Source organism: Gracilinanus agilis, chromosome 2, assembly GCF_016433145.1.
Source record: "Gracilinanus agilis isolate LMUSP501 chromosome 2, AgileGrace, whole genome shotgun sequence".
NCBI classification, from domain to species: domain Eukaryota; kingdom Metazoa; phylum Chordata; class Mammalia; order Didelphimorphia; family Didelphidae; genus Gracilinanus; species Gracilinanus agilis.
The window spans coordinates 243594980-243612263 of NC_058131.1; the positions used below are offsets into that span (position 1 = coordinate 243594980).

Sequence of the window (17284 nt, forward strand, 5' to 3'; positions counted from 1 at the left end):
ATATATGCACTCAAGGATATAAATTTCCCCCTGAGTACTGCCTTGGCTGCATCCCACATAGTTTGGTAGGATGTCTCATCATTGTCGTTCTCTTCAATGAAATTGTTGATTGTTTCTATGATTTCTTCTTTGACAATTTGGTTTTGAAGAATCATATTGTTTAATTTCCAATTGGTTTTTGACTTGCCTGTCCAGGTGCCCTTACTGATTATTATTTTTATCGCATTATGATCTGAGAAGGTTACATTTATTATATCTGCTCTTTTGCATTTGTTTGCCATGATTCTATGCCCTATTACATGGTCAATCTTTGTAAATGTACCATGTGCTGCTGAAAAGAAGGTGTATTCCTTTTTGTTCCTATTTATTTTTCTCCACATATCAATTAGATCTAATTTTTCTAGGACTTAATTCATCTCTCTTACCTCTTTCTTATTTATTTTTTGGTTTGATTTATCTAGATCTGAAAGAGGAATATTTAGATCTCCCACTATTATGGTTTTACTATCTATTTCCTTCTTGAGCTCTGCCAGTTTCTCCTTTAAGAATTTGGATGCTATACCACTTGGTGCATATATATTGAGCAGTGTTATTTCCTCATTGTTTATACTGCCTTTAATCAGGATGTAATGACCTTCCCTGTCTTTTTTAATCATACCTATTTTTACTTTGTCTTTGTCAGAGATCATGATAGCCACTCCTGCCTTCTTTTTCTCATTTGATGCCCAAAAGATTTTGCTCATACCCTTAACCTTGAACTTGTGTGTGTCTACCCGCCTCATATGTGTTTCTTGTAGACAACCTATGGTAGGATTTTGGTTTCTGAACCACTCTGCTATTTGCTTCCGTTTTATGAGTGAGTTCATCCCGTTCACATTCAGAGTTACAATTGTTAGTTGTGTATTCACTGACATTTTTTGTATCCTCCCCTAGACCCACTCCTTCTTATTGCAGTATTTTCTTTTACACCAGTGGTTTGCTTTCAGCCAGTATCCCTTATCCCCTCCCTTGATTGACTTCCCTTTCTGTCCCCTCCTTTGTTGTTCCCTTATTTTTGTTTTTTTAAAGACCAAATGAATTCCCTCCCCCTTCTTCTTCCCTCCCTTTTTGGCCTCCCCACTCCCCTGCTCCCTTTGGTTTATCCCTTCTGACTTTCTCAGTAGGGTTAGATGGAGTTTTTTATCCAGATGGATAATAAAGCTACTCTTCCTTCTCCGGGTTGATTATACTGAGAGTAAGGTTTGATTATTACCTCTTAATGCTCTCTTCCTCTCCTTCTTATGGTAGTATTTATCCCCTCCCCTTCCCATGCCCTCTTTGTGTGTAATAGAATATCTTATTTTTCTTATTTACTCGGATTTTTCTTGGTGTCCCCTACTCTTCCTCCCCTCTTTCCCACCCCCCATGTCATCTTAGACCATTTAGTATCCTGTCCTCTCCCTATGAATTATTCTTCTGGTTGCTATAATAGTGAATATTATAATAGTGTATATAGTTCACTACAGAGAATTATACATAGCATTTCTCCACCTAGTAATACAGATACTTAGATCTTATTTATGCCCTTAAAGAGTCAAGCTTAAAAGACTATGAGTTTTCTTTCTTTTCCCTCTGTTTCTTATTTACCTTTTCATCATCTTTCTCTTGATATCTGTGGTTGAGTGTCAAACTTTCCAATTAGTCCCGGTCTCTTTTGTGCAAAAACTTGGAATTCTTCAATTTTGTTGAATGCCCATACTTTCCCCTGAAAGTATATGGTTAGTTTCGCTGGGTAGTTGATTCGTGGCTGAAGGCCCAGTTCTCTTGCCTTTCTGAATATTGTATTCCAAGCCTTGCGTTCTTTTAGTGTTGAGGCTGCCAGATCCTGTGTGATCCTTATTGGTGCTCCTTGATATTTGAATTGTCTCTTTCTGGCTTCTTGTAAGATTTTTTCTTTGACTCGAAAGCTCTTCAATTTCGCTATTATATTTCTGGGTGTTGACTTTTCTGGGTCCAGTTTAGAGGGTGTTCTATGGATCCTTTCAATGTCTATATTGCCCTCTTGTTGTAGAACTTCAGGGCAATTTTGCTGAATAATTTCTTTGAGTATGGAGTCCATGTTTTTATTAATTTCTGCCTTTTCTGGAATACCAATGATTCTCAAGTTATCTCTTCTAGACCGGTTTTCTTGGTCTGTCACTCTCTCCTTGAGATATTTCATGTTTCCTTCTATTTTATCAGTCTTTTGACTTTGTTTTATTTGTTCTTGTTGTCTTGAAAGATCATTGGTTTCTAAATGTTCGATTCTAGCCTTTAAGGATTGGTTTTCCTTTTCAATCTGGTCATTTTTGGTCTTCAGTTGTCTTGTCTCACTTTCCAATTGCGAAATTCTGCCTTTTAAACTGTTATTTTCTTGCCAGATTTCTTCCATCTTCCTTAGCATTTCATTTTTAAACTCTTCCATAACTTGTGACCAGCTTTCATTTTTTTGGGGAGGTTTGGATTTTTGTTTTCCCTCCTCTGTTGTCTGGATTTTCTCTGTGTAGAAGTTGTCCAGTGTTCCAGAGTTTCTCTTGATGGTCTTTTTCTTCTGGATTTCCTTATTGCTGGCCATTGTTAGCCCCGCCCCTTTTCCGCTTTGTCTTTGCACTCTGGGTCTGCCTGGGCCTTGCAAGCTTGGGGGGGGGGTGGGGGCCTCCGGTCTCCTTGTCCTTGGGGTCAGGCCTCCTGGTAGTTCCTGGTCTGCCCCTCTGCCTGAGGTTCCTTCAGCAGTCTTTGGGGCTGCTTCCACAGCCATGCTCAGGTCTGCACAGGGTCCTCACTGGAGGTCCAAGCCTGGGCTGGAGATCGTTATTCAAGCCTAGGGCACTGCCTTTGCCTGCACTGATGCTCTTAGGGCCCTGCTTTCACCCCGGCAGAAGGTAGTGAAAGTCGGTGGGCTGGAGATCTTTATTCGCCCCTGAGGCGATGCCTTCAGTGCTTGGGAAAGGCCGGGTTTTAGGGGCCTTTGTCCCAGCCGGAGGCGGTGCCTTCACCCACGTGGGCGCTCAGGGAGAGTCCCAGCCACCTGGGGTCCCTCCTCTTGCAGGGCACAGGTACGGGCTCAGGGGCTGCCAGTGATTTTCTGGTTGCCCCAGTCCTGTTTACTCGCTTGTGCGGTGTGGGGGGTGGGGGAGGGGCTTCTTCCTCTTGTGTTTTAGTGTGAACTGTTTCACCCCTTTAAAGTGTGGAAAAGCCCCGATTCTGCGTACCTTCAATGCTGCACCCTGTTGTGGGGTTCCTTCGTTCCTCTGGACTCGTTTTTATTTCCCCTTGAGGGGTCCTGTGTGGTTCGGTCAGGAGAGATCGAGCAGCTGCTCCTTACTCTGCCGCCATCTTAACCGGAAGTCTAAGAGCCACTTTTTAAGGAAGATTTCCTTGACAAGTTGGAGTATATCTGAAGGAGGCATACTAAGATAATATGGGACCTGGAGGCAATGCCATCCAGGATTGTTTGAAGATAATGGGAACTCTAATGGGTGCCCATGAGGAAGAGCTATTTATTGTACCTTGTTATACACTATTCCAGAGCACAGAACTAGAAATATTTTGGGGAAAGTTGCAGGGAAGTAGATTAATTTTAATATTATGAATAACTTCCTAACAGTAGGAATTCTTTGGGAAGTGGTGGATTCTCCTGTACTAGAGAGCTTCATGTGGAAGCTGGATGCTCAATTGACAGAGGAATTCCTTTTCAGATAATGGATGTCTTTGGCACATTCCTCTCAGACTTTCATCCTAAATTCTGCATTTGCCATGCAGTGATTGTCTCCCTTCAAATCTCAGTTTTCTTTTTTATAAAAATATTTAAAATAACCATTGCCTCAAAGGGGGCTTTGTAAGCTATAAAATACCACATAATTTGGGCCACTGTTATTATAAAGGAAATAAAGATATTTTATCCTCAAATCTTTCCAATAGTTAAAGATAGCTGCTTAAGTACTAACTAGAGAGTAACTTGTATTGCCTTCATTTTCCATTTCAGAACCCAAGCAAACCTCATTTTAATCATTACATGTTTGAGGCAATATGCTTATCCATAAGGATAACTTGCAAAGCCAACCCTGCTGCTGTTGTCAACTTTGAAGAAGCTTTGTTTATGGTATTTACAGAAATTCTGCAAAACGATGTACAAGGTAAGTTAGGGGAAGGTTCTCTTTCTGAACATGTGAGAAAGAATGATGGTTTGAAAATGCCACAAGTTTAAGGGGTCTGTATAATGTGATTGTTTGTTATCTTGCCTCTAAAATTCTTACTTTTTTGTTCTGTCAAATAGAGTTTATTCCCTATGTGTTTCAAGTGATGTCTTTGCTTCTGGAAACACACAAAAATGGCATTCCATCTTCCTACATGGCCTTGTTTCCTCACCTCCTCCAGCCAGTTCTGTGGGAAAGAGCAGGAAATATTCCTCCTCTGGTGAGGCTCCTCCAGGCATTTTTGGAGAAAGGTTCAAATACAATAGCAAGTGCTGCAGCAGATAAAATTGTAAGTTGAATTAATATCAATTCCTAATTGCAATGTTCAAAGTTGGCATCATGAAGATAATTAAAGTATCTATATTTTTACTTAAGATTGAATCAATGAATAGGTAATATTAATGTAACTTCTTGTTTCTTTTTCTTTAAAATTAATTGTTTCAAGGCTTTTGTAAGAAAAGTCTTTAAGAGATTTTCCTTTAAACCCTTACCTTACATGTGAGAATCAATTCTAACTAATAAGAAGAGCAGTAAAGGCCTAGGCAAGTATGAGTTGTGAGTTGCTTGGGGGTCGCACAGCTAGGAAGTTTCTGAGGCTAAATTTGAACCCAGAACCTCCTATCTCATGGCTCTTGATCCACTGAGCCACCCAGCTGCCCCCTTAAAAAGAATAGTTTTGACCTTACTCGGCAAACTTTTTTTTTTTAAATGAAGTTATTGCCAGTGGCTAAAAAGGCTTATCCATAGCATTTTTTTCTCCTTGGTGCTCTGTATGTAAGGAAGTGGTGCCATATAGTTATATATATACATATATGTAGTCAAAAGGACACTAAACCTGGAGCCAGAAAACCTATGTTAGGGATATTTTAATTAGCAGCGTAGCATGATGGTGGGCAAGTCACTTAAATCTCAATGACTGGTTTCCAAATTAGTGAAATGAAGATAAAACTACTTGTATTACCTGCCGGGTCATTGTAAATTTAATTAATGCTCTATTGATTAAAAGACTAATTATAAATTAAATTAGTAAGCAATGGGAAAGCCTTTGAATTTACTTGATTTTCCCATTAGGATATTCTATGTGACATTCATAGGCCAATGATGGACCTTGTGAGGAACAGATTAGAGGCCATGTGTTCTGGCTGTTGGTGAAGAGATGGAACCTGTGAGGATAGATTCATTCTGGTCTTAGGAGGGGGAAGTAGGGGAATCTTTTTTTAATTAATTAATTTAGAATATTTTCCCATGGTTACATGATTAATGTTCTTTCTCTCCCACCCCACCCCCCTGAAGCTGACGAGTAATTGCACTGGGTTTTACATGTATCATTGATCAAGACCTATCTATATATTATTAATATTTGCATTAGGGTGATCGTTTAGAGTCTACATCCCCAATCATATCCCCATCAAACCATATGATCAAGCAGTTGTTTTTCTTCTGTGTTTCTACTCCCATGGTTCTTTCTGTGGATGTAGATAGTGTTTTTTCTTGTAAGTCCCTCAGAATTGTCCTGGGTCATTGCATTGTTGCTAGTACAGAAGTCCATTACATTCGATTGTACAGTCTCTGTGTACAATGTTCTTCTGGCTCTGCTCCTTTCGCTCTGCATCAGTTCCTGGAGGTCTCTCCAGTTCACTTGGAATTATTCCTTTTGGCACAATAGTATTCCATCACCAACAGATACCACAATTTATTCAGCAATTCCCCAATCGATGGATACCCCCTCATTTTCCAGTTTTTTGTCACCACAAAGAGCACAGCTATGCCATTCTGGTCTTTGATGAATTTGTGGCCTCGGCATGAGGAGGTGTGACAGATTCTAATTATATAAAGGTGATATCATTTGAGATTATCTTTTAAGATGACATCAGAAATAGTTAATTCACATTCAATATAATTTTTTATATTTTTTCCTTTTATTTGAAAGATAGTACCTAATGTTAAAGTTGCTGGGTTTTTTGTTTGTTTTTGAGGGATCATCTTTTTAACATGGTGAAATGTTTAACTGACATATGCAAAAGAGAGAAGTGTCTTTTTGTCTTGAGCTGTCTTATTTAATTTTGACCAACATTTAATTTTTTTTTGCTTGCAGCCTGGATTATTAGGTGTTTTCCAGAAGCTTATTGCTTCTAAAGCAAATGATCACCAAGGTTTCTTTCTTCTTAACAGTATTATTGAGCATATGCCTCCGTGAGTATGAGTACAGTTCATTTTATTTAAGGTCATGTCTTTACTTGGTGTTCAGAAAGATAATCGAACTGTTTCAATAATGTCATGCTTTCATGTTTTTATTCTTCAGGGAGTCAGTTGACCAGTATAGAAAGCAAATCTTCATTCTGCTGTTCCAAAGACTTCAGAATTCCAAAACCACCAAATTTATCAAGAGTAAGTGAAATGGGTACTAGCTGCTTTGGTGATGTATAGAAACAAACAAAAAAATTTTTAAGGTAGAAAAATTAACTAGAAATCTTGGTCATAATCATTTAATTAACATAGACACACAAACTGTGGGCTTCACGTTATAGGAATTTGTAGATAATCATTAAAAATCTCTTTCTGTTGAGTGGCTTTAATGGGAGATTTTTTTCTTGCCTTTCATTATTTTTTCATTCAAATACAAAATATAATGAAACATTTTTATTTTTGTTTTTCTCTAATTGACAAACATCAAATGTAAAGATTTCTTATACACAGAACTGAAGATTATGAAATCATAATCTTTTATAAAATTCATATTTAATTTTATAAAAACTATTCCTTTGACAATTTTAATTAGTTTTTCCTGTTTCACTTTACTTATGTCTTGACTTCCTACCCCAGTTTTTAATGGATTTCTTAATGTCACATGAGAGGAATAGCATTGTTTTTAGTGTCAAAAGGCCTACTTTTCGATTTTAGCTCCCAGCCCTACCATCTCTGTAATAATAAGCAAATCTCTCCACTTTTCTCAACCTCGATTTACTTCAGATTTTAAAGTTCTTGCATCACTTAACTCTTAGCTTTTGGGGAAAAGTATTTTGCAAACTTTAGAGGACTATATAAATAGAAGGCTTTTGGAGCTAAGGCCAAGAATATTCCATGGATAAATTAATTAGGAAAATGATGACTTATAATGTATTTTAAAAAATATTTTGGCTTCCATTATTTACATTGGCAAGGGAATTACAACTTAGGAACAGATAGATAGAGGTTTTTTTTAATTTTTTTTTTTTAATAAACCCTTGTACTTTGGTGTATTGTCTCATAGGTGGAAGATTGGTAAGGGTGGGCAATAGGGGTCAAGTGACTTGCCCAGGGTCACACAGCTGGGAAGTGGCTGAGGCCGGGTTTGAACCTAGGACCTCCTGTCTCTAGGCCTTTAATTTCTTTTTCTTAATTAAAAAAGTTTTTTTATTGGTAAGAAAAACAACAAACAGGCGTTTTGCTATGCAAAGAGAAAAGGAACACAGAATTTGAACTTGTTAATCCCCGTTACGTGTATTTTGCTTTTTAAAATATGCATATTCATCACTACTAATCCTCACCCTTATAACAAAGAAATATAGTCAAGCAAAACAGACTTATATATTGGCCATGTTTCAAAAATGTAGCATTCTGAACCTGTGGTTGTGTAGGAGCTTCTAATTTTGTATCTTTTTTTTAGTAGTTACTTAGAACTCAGCATAATTTTTCCCATAGAAAGAATCTGATACCCAGTAATTAGGTTATTTTGCCAGCCAAAGAGTTTTTTGAATGTAAAAGACTTGAAGTAGGTTCTATTATTTCAATTGTGTCTGGCGATTTGTAACATTTTTTTCCATGGGAGACTCCATCTGAATGTAAGGTGACCATAATTATCTCTAGAAAGCCTTAATGTATTGGGAGGAATTCCTGCTTTGTAAGCACAGGCCCCAAATTGAGAACCCTGTTACCTGGAAACTTAATGGTTCTGAGTCTGAGTTTCCTTGTTATAGATCAAGGGGGTTTTATTAGGTGATATCATAAGGTACTTTCTAGCTCTGAAAGATTTAAAAATCCTAGGAGATAGTATGGAAACTCCAAGGCCTGATGAAAATAATTACTTTAAAGCAGTGATTCCCAAAGATTCCCACCTGGTGGGTGCTGTAGCAATCCCGTGGAGCGGTGATGGCCACAGGCACATTTATCTTTCCTATTAATTCCTATTAAAATTTAAAAGAAAAATTAATTTCCAGGAGGCTAAGTAATATTTTTTCTGGAAAGGGGGCAGTAGGCCAAAAAAGTTTGGGAACCACTGCTTTAAAGGCTATGATTGCACTAGAAAAGAAAACCTCCCTAGAAATTTTGATGAGACAAAGAACATTTACTTCAATTGGGATAGGAGCTGTAGCATGTTGGTACTAGTCTTCCATCATCATAGGAAAGTCATTTAATCTTTTGGGGGTTTAGTTTCTTGATCTGTAAAATGAAGGCATCATGTCCTATGATCCTACAAATTCTCCAAGTCAAATTTGGACATCGTTTTCAATTTGCAGGATGAAATTCTATTATTAAGTAAATAGCTAGGCCTCTTATACTTTGGCTGAAATATTGAAGCTTCATGACTTTTGTGTATTTCTAGACTCATGTATTTTTCATTACTGTCTTCCTCACTATGAGCAAATCTAAAATCATCACCATTAACTTCTTTTCTCAACAGGTTTCTTAGTCTTTATTAACTTATACTGCATAAAATATGGGGCACTAGCACTTCAAGAGATATTTGACAGCATACAGCCAAAGTAAGTATAATTTTAATCTGTGTTTGCTTGACATTTGGCATCTTTTAAACTTTTTGAAGGTCTCTAACCACTCTATTTAGTTTTTTGCTCTTTACCAGTTTTTTTAAATTTTTAATTATTTTTACATCCATTACATGTTTTTTTAATATCTAGAAATATAATTTGTGATTTGCTAGACTTCAAACCTGCGTTCTAGTTTTGACCACCTCCTACCACTTCCCATAGAGGGTCAGTACCAAAGAATAACAGAAATTAAAACTTAGAAACAGCCATTTGAGCAGTTCTTTATATCAGTGAAATCTCACTTCCATACCTAAACATTTGACACTGTCCATCACTTGCTCTTTCTAATTTTTCATGTTCTTCCTTTCTCCTTGTTCTCCTGGTGTCTTTTTGGCTTCTCTTGCTAAGTTTTCCTGTCACTCACTATGTTAATCCCCTGAGCATCTAGTCTGGCCCTCGTTCTCCTTTTGCTCTATCTCAGAGGCTCATAGTCATTTCCTCAGATCCCATCTCTGCATGTGCTGTATAGTTAGTGATCCCCAAACATTTATTAAGTACCTACAACCTTCTGGGGACTGTGCAAAGGACTGAAGGTATGGTAGAAGTTAAACACAGTCCTATTCTGTTTGCTTAGCTAGTCGTGCCTCACAAGCCTTTTGGGCTTTCTTGAACTTTTGGGACATCTTGAACTGACTGTCTTGTTGGCATCTCAATCTCACCGTGTCCAAAACAGCACTCATCTTCTTTTCCCCACCAGTCTTCCCCTCTTCAGAGAGCTATCTTGTTGTCTAAGGTATGGCCATCCTCACAATCAGAATGGCTTCCCCCCAACTGTTTTCCACTCTTCACTCATTCACAGATAGTTTGCTGCCTCTTATTTTTTTGTACTTTTATAGTCTTCTCATATATATTCCCTTCTCTCCCCTCACACAGCCACCACTGTAGATCAGACCCACATCAGCTTTCACATGGACAATTTGAATAGCCTCCCACTTGACCTCCTTGCAATGTTTTTTCACTCCAATCCACATTCTGCTCGGCTGACAAAGGAATTTTTCTAAAATGTAGATCCAGCTAGGTTTCCCCTTTATAACCCCCATCCCCTTTGCCCCCATTCTGTGAATATTGTCCAGGATAGGATCCACCATGAATTCCAAAGGCATTTATAATTCTTTATACTCTGGCCCTTTCCTGCTCTTTTTAGTTTTATGCTATATGTTCCCTTCTGTTTGCTGTATATGATCTAGCTATGTTTGCTCTTCCTTGTGGCATAGTTCATCCTAGAACTATGCCATACAAAATCTTCCCCTGCCTGTCCCCCTAGCTTTGCTCCCTTACCCATGTCTTTTATTTTTACTAGATTTCTTTTTGTCTCAGCTCACATTCCTCTTCTGAAAGAAGCTTTTCCCAGTCCCCCTCGCTGTTCGGGCCTCCCCCCTCTGAGATTCCCTTTTCCTTTGTATATAGCTTGTATGTGTACCATGTTGTCTTCCTTAGTAGAATGTGAACTTTATGACAATGTGTCCTGGAACATAGTGGGCATTTAATACATGCTCGTTGACTGATTGCCCGACACTGGGATTGTTGTCTTTTCCTTTCTCTAGTGTCAATAGGCTTCATCTCCTCCATGCAACAGTTATAATACTATTCTTCTTAAAACCACTTGCCCATGCAATGGAGGTGGGCATAAGCACAGCGCTCTTTTTCCTATCATAAATGGTCATCTTAAGCTTTAAAGTTATATGTGCTGGGTTTTGCACTTAGATATCTTTTCTCTCCTCCATTCCACCTTCACTTTGAATTTTAGCTTCTTATACTTCTTCGCTATAGCCATAATTTATATTCTTCATCCTTCTGCCTTTTCTGCTTGGTCTCAGTTTTATTTTCATTTCATTTTTTTGATGCAAGAATTAGTAGGTCAGTAGAAGACGAGAATTTTGCAATTTCTCTCAAACTAGAAGATATATTGTGTAGGGCTTTTGTGTCCCGGGATTGCTCACCCTTTCTTGTACCTTGGTTGCCATAACTTGATTTCCATAGTATTTTTGGAGATGTGTTTTATAAGATAGTCCCTGTAAGAAATTCTCCTGATGTCCCATGGTTATTACTTCATCTTATGTTTATCTCTAGTTAGATTCTTCTATTTAGCCAATGATGTAATCTATGTTATATAGTGAGTAGGCCTATAAAAAAATTACCAATTACTTTGTCAGAGAGAGCTGGTTAATATTGATTGTTCTTTATTTTTAAGTAGTGGTACTGACTGGCCAAAGACAACCTTTTGGTTAAGTCTGTCTTTTACTTCTGGCTCAAATCGCTTTTGCTAAAAGCCTGTCATTCTTTAGACTTTTACTTTTTTTAAATTTTCAACATTTGTACAAAAATTAGGCCCAAGCATTTTGCTTTGTTTTTTCGTCATTGTATTCCACTTTAATACTGATGCAGAATGAATATTTTAACAGAATGTTTGGAATGGTCTTGGAGAAAATTATTATTCCTGAGATACAGAAAGTTTCTGGACAAGTAGAGAAGAAGATCTGTGCTGTTGGCATAACTAAATTACTAACAGAATGTCCTCCAATGATGGACACTGAGTACACAAAGCTTTGGTAAGTACAGAGATCTTAATGGATTTTTATTATTACCCCTGCTTTTCTTTATGATCATAAAATTACTTAGCTAAAAGTTCTGGCAAGAACTCCAGATTGCAATCTAGATAACCTCGTTTCTACATTCCTACTCTGCCACTAATTAACTTTGTGATCTTGGGCAAGTCATCCTTCTCTGGGCCTTAGTTTCTTTATCTTTAATGAAGGCCTCAAATTAAGTGACAGTAATTTCTGAATTGCCTACTATGCACTGTTCTTATGGGATAATGACGAAATACACAGTCATGTTCTTTGTTTTCAGTCTTGTCCAGCTCTTTGTGACCTCATTTGGGGTTTTACTTGTAAAGATAATGGAGTGGTTTGTCATTTACTTTTCTAGCTCATTTGACAGATGAGGAAACTGAGGCAAAAAGGGTGAAGTAATTTACCTAGGGTCATATCACCAATGAGAAACAGATACCGTGTGTAAGACTTTTCTGTCCTGGGATATGCTCACCCATTTGATAACTTGGCTGCCAGAACTTTATGTCTGAGGCCGGATTTGAACTCAGAAAGATGAGTGTACCTGACTCTAAGCCTGGCACTATCATCTAGACAACCTACCTGCCCATGTGTAGCCTTGTATATCAATAAAATATAATCCATAGGAGCAGGTTTGGGGGTCCTTCCTAGGCCCAATAGCTTACTCTGCTTTTCAGAGGAATTGGTCATAGTTAACATAAAAGTGTTAATTTTTTGTTTAATTTGATCTAATCTTCTTTTGGTGATCCTGTCTTTCCCTTCTTCCAATTCCTCTTCCAGGACACCTTTATTGCAGTCTCTGATTGGGCTTTTTGAATTACCCGAGGATGACACAATCCCTGATGAAGAACATTTTATTGATATAGAAGATACACCGGGATACCAGACTGCTTTCTCTCAGCTTGCATTTGCTGGGAAAAAAGAGCATGATCCTGTAGGTCAATTGGTGAATAATCCCAAAATCCACCTGGCACAGTCTCTTCATAAATTGTCTACCGCATGTCCAGGAAGGGTAAGTATTGCTTGTCTTGTATGAAGAGCAAAATAGAAAGGGGCTTTTCAGTGACTGAGAGATCAATGTAATTTCATTTCTTGTTCCAGTGGCCACCAAGTTTGTTGTTTTTTTTTTAATGTGAAGTCATCTCAGTTATCTGTCTTATTTGATAATTCTTCTTCAAATTTGTTTTGAATTGGAAGGGAATAAAACTGTTTTTGTTGTCATTGTTGTTGTTTTTCAAATCTGATAGAGGATTTTTTTCCTGCCTTGTCTTTTTAGTGTCTTTGTAAAGGATTTATGGGGAAAGAGTTCTAAGGATAAACTCTTGAAATATTTGGATTTATATTTACTCTGAGCCAAAAAAATAGGAATTGTTAATCTGGAAATAGGAAAGGAAAACTCCAAATATTCTTTCTGAAATAAGACATTTCTGCCATCTCTTACATACTGAGCACTAAATTTGTGAACCAGGGAGAGCCTCCTTCAGTTTTTTAACTTTAAATTCACCTCTGGTTTATAATGGCAGTTTCTTTAAGTTGTCTTTTGTGGTTAGGGTGGTGCTTTATGCCCTCATTTTCTCATATGTGTTAAGGAGAAATAAGTATTAGGTAAATGATTGAGTTCTCAGGGTAGTTATCTGGACATACCCACCCACACATCTCAGCTCAATGTGTCTGTAAAACGTAGTTTCCTCCTGTCTTGAAATTCTGGTTTCTTAATAACATATTCTGCATTTTATTCATGTCTGAATTTACCAGTTCCAGGAATGTGCATATTGCTGTTTTCAAGGATGATTTATTGTGTACCTTTATTTGTAAAGAAGAGCTTGGGTTGTCAGGTCTCTTGAGTTGACTATTAGTGGATACTTGGATTATCTCGAAGCCCCGTAGAACACAACTTTAGGCAAAATGATGCTATTAGGGTCAGAATGTTTATGCACAAGCAGAAAGTGATGTGGTTAATGGTAAGCAGAACACTTCATGTGAGTGGATGCTCCTGTCATTCAGTTACTAGCTTTATTTAGTAGTTAACCATCCTCTTGATGTTTATTTGGTAACCAAAGAGGGATGTTACACAGTTTCTTGATGTTATAACTCATTAATGACATAAAAATGAAATAATGTGGCATGGGAATGTGTAGTCTGCAATGAAATTCTGCTTTTCTTGTTTTTGAAGGTTCCTTCAATGGTGAGCACTAGTCTGAATGCAGAAGCATTGCAGTATCTCCAAGGATATCTTCAAGCAGCAAGTGTAACACTACTCTGAACTTCATTTATTTGATGGGCAAAAAATTCAGTAGCGGTTTCCTATAAAAGGATATTGACTTGTAAGCAGAGCTTCGATAAACCGATGCAAGCATCTCCTTTTGGAAATTATCACAGAATCCATCTTGTAAAAGATATTAAATGTTACTTAAAGCAGACCTTGAGCAAAGTAGGTGGTTTATGTGATCATAGGTAATGAAGGCGGGTGTCTTTTTCCATTCCCAATTTGCAGCTTTCAGAAGGAGTATTAGTAGCAGTTCATTATTTGGGATTGATTTTGGGATCCACGTTTGCTGTGGTTGGAAGTAACCTTTTCACTTTCCTGGAAAGCACTGCTGTAGAGACTCATTCTCTCACTAAATTGCCTTTCCCTTTTGGATGCTTTTGTCATTTTGTATTTTATTTCCGTGTCTTTCCTTTAGTTTTTTCTTTGATTTAAAATGTGGATAAATGCAGGAATTGCTTGTGTCAATTCAATTATAAGGCCTTGCACAGTGAATGGTTTTAATTGTGTAGTCAGCAATAAAATAAACTCTAAGGTCTGCATCATAGAATAGCTGAAGGATAGGTTTACTAATGGTTTGGGGGGGGGGGTTTATAACCATGGTCTTTTGGGGAAAGAAAATCACCTTGGAGCATCCATTATCAGGTCACTGTCTTTTATCACCTCTTCTTTCTTAAAGGAAGGGAGATGACAATCTAGACATAGTGAAAAACAGTGAAGCTAATTTCCAGCGGGTTCTTTGCCCCAATGACACTAAAGAAAAGGGTTTCTTATTACTTTAGTGGAGTGATTTCTTTTCCTCAGTTTCCATGTTTGCAAATTGGGCTAATACTTTTGTACCCTAACCTCACAAGGACATTGTGAGAGATCTGCATTTGCTTTGAAGTCCTTCTATGTGGCTTTTTCCTTTATATTTATTTTCAGGAATTGAAGCAGTTTGGGGTTGTGGGCTTTTTCTGCCTTGTGTTAATTATTAGATCACTGGCATAACTTGATTTTTAAGGGCTTAGCTTTTACTCCAATATAATTATCTGGAGTTGATATAATCTAGAGGATAATCTCGCCCCCTCCTTCCGGTCCTCATTTTGGCAATTGTTTTTTGTAACTCAAAGTTTGGCTCAGGATTTTTATGGATGTGCCCCAGCTGAGCTTTTAGATCTTGATAGAAGATAATATTGACAGCAGTGCTAAAAGTGAGCCAGACATCAACCTTTCCGAGCTTGACTATGAATGTGTCCTATGGCTTCCATTAAGGGAACAATACTTCAAAAAGAGTTTCGACACTTGCCCTGTGGTTCTTTTAATCGAATTATGTTTGGAATTTATGCGAAAATTTTATATGCAGAGTACTTTCGGTTAAAACTAACCTAAATACTGAGTTTTTAGTGAAAATTATTCAAGGATATGTCTTAACCTGCCTAAAATCTCAGCACCTGACTTGTAAATGCTTACTACTGCTCTTAATGTTTTGTTTTTATAGTTTTGGATAAGACATACAAAGCAGCCTAAGTGTGTTTGCACCTGGTCTAATAAGAATGCTTCTGGATTTGTCACCTTCCATTGATTAAACAAGTAGACATCTGAGCGCTGACTACTTCATTCAAAAATGTCTGGCAGAAGCCAGTGAAATTTCAATTTCTCTATTACCTACTTTGATACATACGTTTCATGTAAAAGGAAAGTAGCTGTAGGGCCAAGTAAAAAGACTTTGCGTAATACAGTGTTTAATTAGGACATAAAAAACCCATAAAGAACAGACATGGTAGCTTGGTGTAAAAAGCACAGGATTGAAAGGGAAGAAGTTGGGGCTTGGTTCTCCCCCTGGCAATTACTGTAAGCAGGGTTGCTTTCAGTATTTTGGAGTGTCAGAAACTTCTGTAAAATGAGCTACCGAATCCTAGAAAGTCTACATATAGTCCCTAACAGCTCAGATATCCTATTGTTATTAAGGGGTAAGAAGACAACCTTGGGGATTCATTTGTAGGACTACAAAAGTTTTCTTAAAACACTGTATAGAAATGATTTGTCTAAAAATGTCGGGCAATTTGCTGCCTTTAAATTGTGTTAATCAAGAATATGGTAATGGTTGTTTCCATATTATATAATACAGCAAAAAAAGGAAACCTTAACCCTCCTATATGGCTGGGTAGCATATTTGTTAACATGCTTTTAAGATCTCTGAGCATCTTAAACCATTACCTTTTTTCTAACAGATTGATGAAACGAATGTTAATGTTTTATTAACTATGTCCCAAAGTTATAATTTTGTTATTTTGGGGTATTAAAGTCACTGTAGTGGTTGAATGGGGGGGAGGGTAAGGCAGAAAGAAACCTTTGGAGTCTTTTGGGGATGGGGGACCAGAAAGGTATGGCAAATGATCTTATACCAATGCAAACTGATCAGCAATTGTGTTCTTAAGAGGGTTGCCCAGGGCACTGTACAAACTTATCAGAGGAGAAACTCTGACTGAGGCCAACTCTCCATTCTGCCCCGTTTTCCCATATAATTTTGTGTATATATTTCTAAAAATGCTAAGACAAATAACCTACCTTAAAAATGTTTTCCAAAGAAATTTTCAGGTTATTTCTAAGGTTTATTATATTTACTGTCAATATCAGTTGTTTCATATAAATATATTTCATCTCCTCTTGGGAAAGATAAATCTCATGCCTGATATCACCAATGCCTATCCATCTTCTCTTGGACTTACTAAGTTTTGTTTTGATTTTTTTTTAACCGTTTGTAAGTTTTATGCAATATAATTTAGTCTTGCTTTTCCCCTCAGTTGTTTCCCCTGTTTCTCCTAGTTATTGGTGTATGGGTAAATGGCAAGCAAGCATCCATAGGGACCAGCTCTTCACCTTAAAAGTGGATTTGGATTAAAAATTCATTAACCATCTCAACCAACCCTAATGGAACCCAAGTGTCATTGGGCAGAATTCCCTCAGTTTTGCTGGCTGTAAGACCAGTGATGAGGGTAGTATATGATATTACATACTGAAAATCCCTGCACTGTAGCAATCAGCCAGCAAAGAGTAGCCCTTTTTCCAGGCTCTCTGAAAGATGACTCCTTCACTAGAATGGCTCAGATTTTAATGCTTTCTTGAATCCAATTGAACAGGCTTTATGTAGACTACGAGTGTCTGATGCCAGTGAAGTTGACTGTCAGTGGAACAGCATATGAAGCTTACTGGGACTTGGCTTTCACAGTTCTTTCACTCATTTATGTCTTTAAGTGAAGAGGTATAGATACTATCAGCTGTCTAAAGTGATGTCATGCGGGGACATATGTCATCTGGACATAGCTCAGGTCCAGTAAACTGGGTCATATCAGGGAAATAGGCCACTTCCAACAATGTTTCCTCATTAAAAAGTAAGGAATACTGAGGTTGCTAATGTGTGGTAGTTGCAGGGAATCTGAAGAGAAA

The 17284-nt window shown here is 37.6% G+C and overlaps 1 protein-coding gene across 1 annotated transcript in view; it reads left to right on the forward strand.

Moving 5' to 3' along the window:
- Nucleotides 1-16523, forward strand: part of CSE1L (chromosome segregation 1 like) — a 74371-nt gene extending 57848 nt beyond the window's left edge. The window contains exons 18-25 of the mRNA XM_044663814.1: nucleotides 4004-4154; nucleotides 4295-4503; nucleotides 6310-6407; nucleotides 6517-6602; nucleotides 8875-8956; nucleotides 11422-11568; nucleotides 12370-12601; nucleotides 13763-16523. Coding sequence (XP_044519749.1) covers nucleotides 4004-4154; nucleotides 4295-4503; nucleotides 6310-6407; nucleotides 6517-6602; nucleotides 8875-8956; nucleotides 11422-11568; nucleotides 12370-12601; nucleotides 13763-13852 — 1095 coding nt within the window. The 3' untranslated portion in view covers nucleotides 13853-16523. The remainder of the gene's footprint in view (nucleotides 1-4003; nucleotides 4155-4294; nucleotides 4504-6309; nucleotides 6408-6516; nucleotides 6603-8874; nucleotides 8957-11421; nucleotides 11569-12369; nucleotides 12602-13762) is intronic.
- The last annotated feature ends 761 nt before the right edge of the window (nucleotides 16524-17284 follow it).